At 38.1% G+C, this 13,281-nt stretch overlaps 2 protein-coding genes across 3 annotated transcripts in view; one reads left to right on the forward strand and one right to left on the reverse strand.

Annotated features, from left to right (window-relative positions):
* The window catches only part of KRR1 (KRR1, small subunit (SSU) processome component, homolog (yeast)), a 40,467-nt gene extending 37,409 nt beyond the window's left edge, over positions 1-3,058 (forward strand). For both annotated transcript variants that reach the window (XM_015561336.1, XM_015561338.1), the window contains one exon: positions 2,625-3,058. In XM_015561336.1, the coding sequence (XP_015416822.1) occupies positions 2,625-2,789 (165 nt within the window). In that variant the 3' untranslated portion in view covers positions 2,790-3,058. The remainder of the gene's footprint in view (positions 1-2,624) is intronic.
* A 1,297-nt stretch (positions 3,059-4,355) lies between these two features.
* Positions 4,356-13,281, reverse strand: part of GLIPR1 (GLI pathogenesis-related 1) — an 18,606-nt gene continuing 9,680 nt past the window's right edge. Inside the window, exons 3-6 of the mRNA XM_006759731.2 lie at positions 10,107-10,216; positions 6,726-6,811; positions 4,710-4,736; positions 4,356-4,608 (exon numbers count right to left, since the gene is read on the reverse strand). Of these exons, the coding sequence (XP_006759794.1) occupies positions 4,460-4,608; positions 4,710-4,736; positions 6,726-6,811; positions 10,107-10,216 (372 nt within the window). The 3' untranslated portion in view covers positions 4,356-4,459. The remainder of the gene's footprint in view (positions 4,609-4,709; positions 4,737-6,725; positions 6,812-10,106; positions 10,217-13,281) is intronic.

The raw sequence follows: 13,281 nt of genomic DNA on the forward strand, positions 1-13,281 counted from the left end.
ACATGATCTCAAATATAGTGACTGAACAGATGTTGTTATTTGCAGGAATGTATGCAGCCAGTTGAGGTCAAACTCAAATTTTCTTTTGTTTGAATTTATTATAATGTTTTCATGAACATTTATTTTAACTTGTTATGAGGAAATCTGCTGAGCAGATACTGTTCTAATTGGCTCCCTTTGATGCTACTGTCTGGATCTGGCTGTGAGGTCTTGCTTCTTCCTTTCCAGGGCCTTTAGTAGAACTCTCTTGGACCTCCTTCTTAGAAATGATCTGCCCTTTTCTGGTGGGGCAACAATAACTTAAATACATTGAATACTTTGTAATTCTATAAAGTGTAAATACGTTACTCAGTTCTTTCAACAGATCCTTGAGGTATCTTCATTTCTGCAGTGCAAATGAGAAATCTGGAAGAGGAAAATTAAGTGTCTTTCCCATACAAACTGGCAGTCCCATTATTCGAGCCCACATATTCTGACTCTGAATCTTGCTCTCTTCCCTCTAAATTGCAGTTGCAGAGTGTTACATTCATTCTATATGTCACGTTTTCGCAGTACAGTTGAGTAACATCATTGTACTCAAGGTTGACTATTATGAAAGATCTAGCAGCCACTAAAAGCAGTTGAAGGAACTGTTATATTCAATTGGCAGCCACTGCCTGGTTTGTAGGATATTTTGCAATATAGTAATCCCCTTCTACCTTCTGCCTGGCTAATTAAAATCTTTATAAGTGACTAATTCATTTTTCTTTGCAAATTTCCAGTTCGAAAAGTAGTCATAGATACTATGAAGACTATTCATTCAATTTATAATATTAAAATGAGTATTAATTATATATTCCTATAACAGTGGTTGTCAGACTTCTTTTAGCTACAGAACCCTTTACAGAAATTAAATTTTTATAAAAGTCTAATAGACAAAACAGGTAAAGCAGAGCTATTTTGGATAAATTATTAGAGGTAGAGTTTAGCCTACTCAACTCTATTCCAGTCCTATAGTTACTTCCTGGAAAGCTTGGATCTCTATGGAGCTCAGTATTGACAGGGACATTGTAATGTATTATATAATTCTAATATAAAAAAGGCTTCACAGAATTTGTCGTAGATATCAATTCTGTTTTCTAAAACTGTGAGCCCATTATATTTAGAGATGTGATCTTTCAGAATTCTGCCTTTTTCTATGAAAAGATAATCAAGCATTCTTTATATTAACTACCCAGCTTCTTCAACGAGGTAGTTGATAGAAGGTTGACTATTATAAAAGATCTAGCAGCCACTAAAAGCAGTTGAAGGAACTATTATATTCAATTGGCAGCCACTGCCTGGTTTGTAGGATATTTTGCAATGTAGTAATCCCCTTCTACCTTCTGCCTGGCTAATTAAAATCTTTATAAGTGACTAATTCATTTTTCTTTGCAAATTTCCGGTTTATTTTAGATTATATTGAACCTGTTTTTTTTTTTTAATTTAACACTCAGATTATTTATGTTAGCCTTTTGAGAGAAATATATCCCTGTGTGCAAAGTTCATGACTGTTCTTGGAAATGTAACCATGGTATACTGAGCTGTTTTATTTATGACAGGTATTTGTTGGACACTCCAGTTAAATTTGGTGATGTTATGGTAAGTGTAAAAGTCTCTATTAGATTGATGTGAAAGAACAATTTTGAGTTACATTGGCATATTAAAGATAAAGAGAGCTGGTCATGCATCTGATGCCTGTTTTGCATCCTCTTGTGTACCAATGTCTATAAAATTCAAATGGCTTGATTAGGTGGTTGAGTTCTGTTAAAAGGACCTGTAAATACTATCAGATTATTATTTTTATCACCAAAATCTTGTTTAAAAAATTCTACTGGTCATTCATTGAACTAATACTTGGAAAACTTTTAAGTTTTTATGGGGTATTAAATGAAGTATATTTTGACCTATAATTTCCTGATTACTTAATCAAATTAATGAAGCTGGAAGGACTATATGTAATATTCTTCATGAAATGTAATTTTGCCCTAGCCAGGTAGCTCAGTTTTTAGAGCATCATCCCAATAACACCAAAGTTATGGGTTCAAATCCCAGTCGGGGTACATACATATAAGAATCAACCGATGAATGCATAAATAAGTGGAACACCAAATAGATGTTTCTCTCTATATATCTCTATCTCTATCCCTTTCTCTCTCTCATCAATAATAAACATTTTTAAAGATTTAATTTTTAATTATTTTAGCATGCGAGATGGAAAATTGGCATATTAATGAGTACTTTAAGGTACCAAAATATAGAAAAGAATATAAGTAAAAATAATATGATTTCAAGTGTGATTTAAGGGGGAAAAATGTAGTTGAATCCAGTTAAATCCAGTAATTGGTTCAGGTAGCTAAACTATAATGCCATTTTTATGTATATGTTCACTAATGTATTTTTAGAGTATTATTATTATTATTATTATTATTATTTTCTCTTAAAGACATTTCTAACTTTAGGCTGATGGCAAGTGCTTTATATTTTATAACATTAACTTCCAATTATAACAGTATTCTGAAATTAATTGTACTAAATATATATTCTTTATGTTTCACTTGGTAAAATCTAAAGAAATACACATATTGTGTTTTTTATTTGTCTAGCTTCTATTGAAACTAAAATTGATGTGGCTGCCATCAAGGAAAAGGTTAAGAAAGCAAAGATTAAGAAACTGGGAGCTCTCACAGCTGAAGAAGTTAAGCTTAAGATGGAAGCAGTTGAGAAGGAAAAAAAGTAATACACACACATACACACACAACCTGAACTAGAACCTACTAAGCTATCTCTTTTTATAAAGTACTTTGAGATACTAGGGCATTAGTTGCCTTATGTGTAAGAAGTAATATTCTAATTTTTTTTCTGAATGTGTTTTTCTTTATGAGAGTATTTATATGTATGGCTATTCTTTATAAATATAAATTATTGTATTCTCCATGTGCTTTTTGAAAAATGTACTAGAGAGCAGTATATACGTCTATGTATATTGCACCTAATGTATTCTAGGCAGGCTTTGTCTAGCATGATTTTAGGAGTAATTTTAAAAAAATTCTTTTTTTCTTTCTTTTTTTAATCCTTACCCGAGGATACTTTTCCATTGATTTTTAGGGAGAATGTAAGAGAGAGGGAAAGACAGAGAGAAACATCGATGTGAGAGAAACACATCAATTGGTTGCCTCCTGCAGGAGCTCTGACCAGGGCTCTGGCCGGGGAGGAGCCTGCAAGGGAGGTATGTTTCCTTGACTGGAATCAAACCTGGGACCCTTTGGTCTATAGGCCAAACCGGCCAGGGCTAGGAGTAATTCTTTCATTTGATGTAAAGATTTTTGAAATGTGACTGTTGTAATTATCCAACAAATCGAATATCTGATTTGGTTAAATACCTACAACTATGTCCCAGCATTTGGTTTTGAGGAAAACAAATGCAGAGTTTTCAGTGCTCTATCTACTGATAACAAACATTTAGGCTTATTCCTTTCTGGAATCTCATTTTATGTTGTGTTCCAAGATTAAACAACTCATAAGCAAAAAAAGCAAGGCCTCTTTAAGTCAAATTCCTAAATTACTATTCTATTCTGAGTCCAGAAAAGTGATAAACCAAAAATACCTCAAATTGCAACTGGGTAAACAGATTATTTAGAGTTGAATCAGCATGCAAAAGTTATGAAGAAATGTTTATACTCATGAAGGCCTGTTGACTTATTTAGAATCACTGAAATCTAGCTCCCTCATTTTATTTTATTTTTAATATTTTATTGATTTTTTTACAGAGAGGAAGGGAGAGGGATAGAGAGTTAGAAACATCGATGAGAGAGAAACATCGATCAGCTGCCTCCTGCACACCCCTTACTGGGGATGTGCCTGCAACCAAGGTACATGCCCTTGACCGGAATCAAACCTGGGACCCTTCAGTCTGCAGGCCGACGCTGTATCCACTGAGCCAAACTGGTTAGGGCTAGCTCCCTCATTTTAGGTTACTTACTGAAAGTCACTGTGGCAGCCTGAAAACAGTGCTTTTTCATAGAAACATGGAAAGTAAAGGTGAGTTTATCCTGTAGAGTGAGGACTTTGAACATTTTGGTTATGGCTTTACTGAAGCAGTGTAATTTTTTTCTGGAATGTTTTAAACTTAGAATTATACCCAATTGTTATTTTTAAAACATCTTATACAGATGAGTTTGTAAACTTTTTTTAAAAAAATATTTTTTTTATTGATTTCAAAGAGGAAGGCAGAGGGAAGGAGGGATAGAAACATCAATGATGAAGGAGAATCACCAATTGGCTGCCGTCTTCATACCCCCTACTGGGGATCGAGCCTGCAACCCCGGGCATGGACCCTGACCAGGAATCAGAACAGTGACCTCCTGCTTCATAGGTCAGTGCTCAACCACCGAGCAACACTGGCCGGGCAAGTCTGTAAACTGTATTTTTCTGGGTTGTATTAGTCCAAAAGAACTAAATGTTTGTACTTGACCAAGATGGTAATAATAGCAGCCAGGATTAGTACTAGTGGACTAACAATGAGAAAGAGAGATAGGGATCTATTACGTAAATATATCGGCCAGTCTGGATACACAATAGAGTAGTAACCTGTGAAACAAACATAAAATATCCTCTTAAATGTTGTTTTCATAATGCAGTAACATAATTCACAAAGACTTTAATGAAACAATTAAGATTTATATACATACGTGTGACTTTGTCTCGCTGTGTGCTAACTGTAAAATCAGAGAGAGAAAAAAAATTAAAAGAGTAGGTACTGGGGAGGTTTTTGTTTTATTTTTAAAAACCAAGTTTCTAATTATAACTACTAACTGTTGCTTTGACTTTATTGCAGTGATTTTCAAAGGTTACTTTTTAAAGATTTTATTGTACTAACTACTCATTTGATATTTTTAAAGCAACTTTTATATAAACTAAATTTTTTATGTACCACTACTGTAAATGGAAAATCATTTTACATATTCTATCTAATAGATAATGAACCCAATTAAAATAAATATTAAAACATTAAATTTTTAAAATAAAAATATTAGTAATATTGAGTGTGAGCAATTTATTAAAATATTTTCCTGAAAATAAGTTCCTCTAGAAAAATGATGCTGTTTATGATCAGTCAGTAAAAGGGAGACAGTTGCCTCTCTCATCCATTTCATTATGTTGGTAAATTACACATAGAAGCATTTGGCAATCACAGTCATATCAACTCCTCTCCCTTCACTGAGCTTTATGCAGAATTTGGCACTGGAGCACTACGAAGAAAACTGCATTTGCCTTAGCCTTCTTGATACTTTTTTTATCGTCAAGACACCTTTTGACATCCATCCTACTCCAGCTGCTATTGGATTCCTGTGGTAGAACCAAAAAGGATCTGGCCCTGGGCACCTGTGAGCATCCCTGATCATCACACCTGGGCTTTTTCTGTGTTCAGTTACTGTGAAGCTGCTAGACTTCACACAGTTTCAACATTGGTGGTTCTGTAGTTTAGTTGTAATTTTGATGTGGTTGTGGGAGAAAGTGAATACAGCATTTACCTATGCCTCCATCTTGGCTGGAAGCCTGGGCATATTGTTCTAAAATCTATGGTTTTAACTCCTATGCTATAAAACCTAACTTGTAAAACATAATAATTTGCTTTGTAGTGTTGTAGCAACATGAAAGGGAAAATTCAGTAAATATATTGATGCTCTGAGAAGAGGTTTGTTGCACTTGGACTACACCTTACCAAGTTCTCCTAACAAAACTGATATGAATAAAATAAAGAATGCTTGAAGTAGGGAGAAAGGACTGTCTCAGAAACCTGGTCGATAAAGTGTTACTGTTCTTGGAGGGAAGATAAGAGTTAACAGTTTACATCAGGAGAAAAGGAACAGGCAGTTTAAAATAATTTTGTAATTTTAGACCTGGAAGGGGCCTTAGAAAACACGTAAGCAGCGGAATGCTTTTGCCAAACAAAATTTATGCAGTTAAACTCGGTCCACTCTGCCCTGCCTCTACTCTAAGAACCTCACCCCGGCCCTGGAGCTTTGGGACTTCAGTGGGTTACAGATGTGGACACTAATGTACTACACAAAGGATTTGCATAACTTCAACAGCTTAATTGAGTTTTCCTTTCTTCACATCATAGGAAAAAGAAATGTGTCTGGAAGAGGAACTTATAAATAAACTCTTGGCCAGTTATGGATTATTATTTCAGAATTACAAAGCAGAATTTTGCTAGGATGTTTAGTAAAACATCCTTGAAGTTATCTTCATTGGCTTTCTACACCATCCTCATTAAAATGTTGTTTTGCTCATTTAAGAAGTGCCCCATTACAGCTTCTTTCATTTATTCTACAGATGAAAATGCAACCTTGAGTGCCTCAGACAAGTAGTATCACAAAATTCAGAATACTGTTCATTTGGATAGTTTCATTATACAAATTTTTGATCTTGCTGAAATTAGCAAATTTTGGGTCTATAGTTTACAACACCATAGTCATTTTTGTGTTGTACTGATTAGAGCTAAATTAAAAGGATACTAATTGCTTCTTTAAATTTATATTAAACATATAGTGCTAAGACAATAAGCCATTGGTTTGATTGCAACCTAATAGCTATTCCTGGAAATAGCTATTAGGATAAAACAAAGGTTTGCATTCTTAACTGTAGAAAGTTACAATCGTTTAAACACATTGTATTATGGGTAGATTGTTTCTTTTACTCACCACACAGATTGTCCAAACAATTGTCATTTTGGGGGCAAGCACTGCAAGTGGATCCTTTTTTATATGGCAAAGTGGGGTAATTTCCTCTATAAAGAAGAAGAAAACTGTCCATTAGGAGAGGTTTGTTGTTGTTGTATTACAATTACAATTTATTATGAATCCTTGACTAAACCCATAGGATAGAAGTCCAGATTCAGAGGGTTGGTAAGAGAAGCGGAGAGAAGAAAGAACTGGAAGCCTGTTCACATACAGAATTTACTCTGTGTGCCTGTGTCTGTAAACCTGTGTCTTGGCCTACATTATGTAATTCTTAAGACAACTCGGGGAGGAAGGTATTTTTATTTCTATTTTATAGATAAGGAAACTAAAGCTCTAAGGATTAAGTAGTTTGCAAAAAAAAAACCCAACATTATATGTATGTATGTGTGTACACACACACACCACAATATATGTCAGACTCAGAACAAAACCTAGATCGCTCTGGCTCCAGGGCAGTGCTCCCTCTGGCTGCCTGGCCCATGTGATCACTGTCATCCAAGCAACTCTCCGTCTTAGAAAGAGTGGTGTGACCCACATTGACTCCTCCATCCATAAGCCGCCCTGGTGTTTACTGGATGGGAGCCATTTGGCTGGATAAGCACCTAACAAAAGAAAACAAGACATGGGGGAATTTCTAAGGTGCAGTTTGTTTTTACATAAAGGAAGTGATAAGAATAATAGATAATAATTACTGAGTCTTCCTTGTGAGCTAGACACTGTTCTAAGTCCTAATGAATTAACCTCAGCCCGATGAGGAAGATACAGTTATTTATTCCCATTATATAGCTAGAGGCTGAGGCACAGAGTGCAAGTAATTGACCAAGGTCACAGACTAGAAAGTGAGAGACTATCCAAACATTTTCTATCCCCGTGAAGATCTGCAGAGTAGCAGTGAGGGGCTGTGCGTTTATTTCAGTGAACTTGCAGGTACACTAGACCTTTCTGGAACTCTGCTTTTAGAAAGAAGTTCTTTTTTTTTTTTTTTTTAAATATATTTTATTGATTTTTTACAGAGAGGAAAGGAGAGAGAGAGAGAGAGTTAGAAACATCGATCAGCCGCCTCCTGCACATCTCCTACTGGGGATGTGCCCGCAACCCAGGTACATGCCCTTGACCGGAATCGAACCTGGGACCTTTCAGTCCGCAAGCCAACGCTCTATCCACTGAGCCAAACCGGTTTTGGCTAGAAAGAAGTTCTTAACTTTTTACCCTTGGGACCCTTTGGTTGCCTGGTGGGGTCTGTGGACTCTCTGAAAATAGTTGTGTGTGTTTTTAAATGCATAAAATAAATGTTATAGGACTAGTATAAAGGAAACCAATTAAATTGAAAGTTGTCAAAATGGTAAACATTTGTGGTATAGTAAAATATACTTCTCTATTAAATATTAGATAAGATCAAGCAGGGAGTTTAGTAGTTATATTAATTTCAAAGCAGTGATGAATAAAAGCTATTTTGAGATGATCTACAGCAACCAGAATGGGATACGAAATATCTGTGATATTTACAAAGATATTGCCAATAGAACGCACAGGTGTTGCTGGTGAAACTGGAGTGTTCCCTTCATTCGTAATGAAATGTTACTCTCAGTAGAGGTTAGTGAAAATAAGATGTTACTTTTTCTAATCCAAGTTCAGGGACTCCCTTCCCCTAATACTATACTTTTACCTCTGAAGTTAACACCCCCTCCTTAGAAACATATTAACATCTTATTTCCCACCCAAAAATATATGTTCTAATTTCGTTGGGCTCCACATTAATTTAAGTTGTTTTGGAAATTAAATTTACCCTCATGCTTACTCTACGCCATGGAAATTAATCAAAGGAATGTAGTAGAGATTCTTAACAATTATAAAAGATGTCCAAAATGGACATTAATCATCGGAATATCTTTCATTGTTAACACAGTACTCATTGAGTGGTTACGTTCTTAATTAAAATCACTTAGTAAAATCATTTATGCTACATTTTTTGTCTAATTGTGCATTACACATGATAAAGAAGAGGGGGAAATAGCTGCTTCAAAAATAAGCTAAAAATGAGGCAGTTGCTATTCTAGGGAAGTGGCAGAATTCATCTTGGAAGAAACATGCTGGCAAGGCCTGGATTTATCTAGTTGGGGAGAGATTAAGACAAAGCAACCTAAAGTACTCTGCCCAGTAAAGAAGCAGGACGTTTTCCTGTTTCCCTTGGTAGCCTGAGAGATAAAGGATCAGGGCCCTGCGGCTTTGCAAAAGAACATGATTAACATGGACAAGGGTCCCCAAGGCAGTGGTGGCTCAAGTATACTGGGCACTGTACTGTTTGATAGTCAACATTGTCATGTCCTCTACTGTATTATAATCCTCTCTTCCACAGTCCACTGAGGGCAGTTCTGTTACCCAGCATAACCTTGCTCAGTGCGGCCCAGGGGGATGAGGGAGAGCGTGGTGTCCGTGTTTGGGATAATACAGATGAGAGAGGCCTGAAGCTGCCAGGAGGAGAGGGGTCAAAACTGTCCTGAGCCATGGGAAGGAGGTGAGGGTGTGCCTCAGAGCGGGAGGACAGGTGTGACTGTGAGGAGCAGGGACTCCGGGACAGCCTGGCTCTGACACTCCCTAACTGAGGGACTTTGGCTGGCGGTTCACCCTTCGGTGCCTTTCTTATCTGCAAAGGGGGTAGTAATAAGCTGCCTCCAGTCTGTGAAAACTACATGGTTACTTAGAGCAGTGCTCAGAGCATGAGGAGCAGAGTGCAAGCACAATGACCTGGGACACGCTCATGGAATCACTTTAAGTAAAAAACAGAAAACGTATTTCCACAATCTCAGTTTTCTAAATAGGTGTATGACGCATACGCAGGCATACTTAAACTTTAAAGGAAGTTGGGGGAGAGGTCAAGTGTCTTCCTGTTTTCTGAAAGGAGACATTGTAATCATTTTAAAGAAGAATTGTCAAAAGTAAATGAAATAAGTTATGTACACTGAGACATTCAAATCAGAGTTATTTTTATTTTGACAATTGTGCAAAATTTCCAAGTTTTAAATAAACCAATAAATATAAAGTAACACCAATCCTCTTATTTTGTGGTGCTATTACCAAATCCAATTAATCTGTGTCCCTGAAAACATGTTAGTCTTGCTACTGTTAAAAATGTACATATGTATTGATGTAGTATTTATAAAGGATGTATACACACCCCACAAAATGTACCAGAATGTGAATGCAGTAGATTTCTAGGCGGAGGAATGAAGGCTAATATTACTATTCTTCTATACACTTATTTCAATTTTTTTAAAGTGAAAATAAATACTTTTGTAAAATAGAATTATTTTTTTTTTGAAAGAGGGTGATTTGAGCACTTACGCTGGTCCGTAGTTGCATATAAAATGTGCAGCATTAGGAAACTGTAAGCCGGAAATTTTAGGACAGAAATGTACTGCACAGCCAACTTTGTAACTATCTGCCCACACAACCTGAAAGAGAGTGAGAGAGATAGAAAGCGAACATTTGATTGTGATTAGGCCTTCATAAACGTGGTGAGGGATAGTCACTCTAGTAAGGTAGAACACTTATACCACCAGGGAACTTGTAGGTGCTCAGAACCAGGTGAAAACAAGAATTGTAAATTATCATTCGGGGGGGGGGGGTCTGTGTGTGAAATATATAAAGAATAACAGATCATTTTTGACAGTTGGCGCAATGAAGAAATAAAGGCTCACAGGATAGGGAGTGACTGAGGGAGGAGGAGGCTGCTTTATTTGGGTGTTCGGGGCAATGTCTGGGAGGTGGCATTCCGGCTGAGACCCGAGGAGGAGGAGGCAGCCCTGAGGAGGACCATGCACCCAGATGTGCGAGGAGGAAGAGGCCCTGTGCAGGAGGAGCTCGCAGGGCGAGGGCCCTGAGTGGAGAGTGGCTGGGAGAGAACAGCTGGGATCTGATGGTGAGGGGGCGTGGGGAGGAGCTGCAGAAGCAACGGAAGGCAGAGGCAGAAGAGCAGGTCACGGGGAGTCTTGTATGTATGTGAGTCATGGGCCTTTTTCATGTCCTGGAAAGATCCCTTTGGTTGTTCTGAAGGAAATGGACTGAGAAGAGCGAGGGAAGTAGGCGGGCGGGATGTGGGAGGCTCTCTCGGTGGTACAGAAAGGATAAGTTCACACTTGGACTGTGGAGTGGAGTTCCTGGGAACTGATCAGGCTCATGGTTCCGGTTAGATGGAAAGCTCATAGGATTTCCTTTTGCTTTGAGTGTGGGGTTAAGAGGAAAAGACACAAATCAAGTTAATGTTTTAGGCCCGAGCAGCATTTCCTGAGATGGGGAGAATCACCAAGGAGGAGGATGGGTGGTTGCACGGGTGGGGTTCTGTCCACATCATGGGAGTGTTCAGAAGCCTAACAAATGTCTGAGTGCACACTGAGTCGGCTGCTGGATAGAACCATCTGCAGCGCAGAGACGCAAATCTGGAACACATGTGACTGGATCAGACCTCACAGACCAAGGTAACAGAAAAACAAGTGAGAGCTGGGACCAAGCACAGCCGCCAGCCAGGAGGTTGGAAGGAGAGGTCAGTAACACAGGGAACCAAGAACAGAGCCAGCATCAGGGAGGAAGGTCCCTGTGACCAGAGGGCTGCATTCTTGGTTTTATTCAATGCTGTCACACGTTACTTTACGGATACTTCCCCCCTTATTTTTGAACAAGGACTTCACAGATTCATTTTGTACGGGGTTCTACAAATTCCATAGCTCATCTTACCATAGTGTTTGGTGTCCCAGAACCTAAAGAAAAGAGGTATCTGGAGCCAAGCCAGCCATTAAAAGTACTTTTTTTTTTTTACAGTGATACCATATTGCATTTTAAATTACTTTTACTCAAAAATTTTCACAACTCTGTGACAAGAACTGTGCTGAATATGGGGGATGCAAAAGTGAATGGGCTGGAGCCAGTGGGAGCCTTCACAAAATGCCAAGGAGAGCCGTCACCACATAGGATTTCATGCTGTGCAGGGGAAGCGGAGGGTGCGCAGGGGGTATATAGCATGGGGCCCTGCCCCCCCTTCTAACCCCTCCCCCCCTCGTTAGTGAGGGGGAGCTGGAGGAGTGGGTCTGAGAGAGCCCGGAGAAGTCTTCCAGCAGAGGGCAGCATCCCTGTGAACCCAAGGTGAGAAAGACAAGGCCATTGGGGCTGCAGAAAAAGATCAAGTTTAGGTGAAAAAAATCAAAATAAAAACCACTCCCTGGGGAGCGAGTATAGGGTGAGGGAAGAGGGAAGGGGGGAGCTGAGAATGGAGTCTGAGCTTCTCCAAGTTTCAGTGGTGGGGTAGGAGGCTCATGGGGCCTTCCTTTACCTCTATAACTTATTTCTTAAGCCCATTTCTTCTACAAATAACTTCTCCTTCTGTGATTTTCCAAATAAATCTTCTCTTACAGTTTGTAAAGAAAAAGGGGTGCTGGATTTTATCAAATGCTTTTTCTGCATCTATTGATATGATCCTGTGGGTTCTTTACTTCAATTTCTTTATGTGATATCACGTTTATTGATTTGTGAATAGTGTACCAACCTTGCATCCCCAGAATAAATCCCACTTGACTGTGGTTTATCATCGTTTTAATATGTTGCTGGATCTGGTTTGCTAACATTTTCTTTTTTTAAAAAAAATTTATTGTTTAAAGTATTACAGATGGTAGTACATATGTACTCACCGGCACATGCCTCCCCCCCCCACCAGTGTCTCTTGTCCATTGGTTATGTTTATATGCATGCATACAAGTCCTTCAGTTGATCTCTTACCTGCCCCTCCTCGCGCCCCCCACCCCCCCGCCCACCGCACTCAACACTCCCCAGCATTCCCACTGTAATTTGACAGTCTTGCTAACATTTTTTTGAGGGTTTTAGCATCTATGTTCATCAGATATATTGGCCTATAATTTTCTTTCTTTGTTGTGTCTTCATCTGGTTTTGAAATTAAGATAATGCTGGCCTTGTAAAATGAGCATGGGAGGTCCTCCTTTTCTTGAATTTTTTGGAATAGTCCGAAAAGGATGGTTATTAACTCTTCTTTGAATGTTTGGTGAAATTAACCTGTGAAGCCATCTGGTCCAGGACTTTTATTTGTAGGGAGTTTTCGATTACTACTTCAATTTCACTGGTTGTAAACTATCTGTCTATTCAGACTTTTGGATTCTTCCTGATTAAGTTTGGAAGGATGTATGTTTCTAGGAATTTATCCATTCTGCCTAGGTTGTCCAGTTTGTTGGCATATAGTTAGTTGTCATAATATTTTCTTACAGTCCCTTGTATGTCTTTGGTATCAGTTGTTACTTCTCGTTCATTTCTGATTTTATTTATTTGGGTTCTCTCTCTCTTTTTGTTTTTTCTTGATGAATCTGGTTAAAGGTTTATCAGTCTTGTTTATTTTTTTCAAAGAACCACCTCTTGCTTTCATTAATTCTTGTGGTTTTTACCCTTTGGTCTTTGAGAAATTTCTTCCAAGGTTTTTGTATGTCAAGTATTCCTAATCTTTGGGTCTTCCCCTCTTTCC

Source organism: Myotis davidii, unplaced genomic scaffold (assembly GCF_000327345.1).
Source record: "Myotis davidii unplaced genomic scaffold, ASM32734v1 scaffold54, whole genome shotgun sequence".
Classification (NCBI taxonomy): Eukaryota; Metazoa; Chordata; class Mammalia; order Chiroptera; family Vespertilionidae; genus Myotis; species Myotis davidii.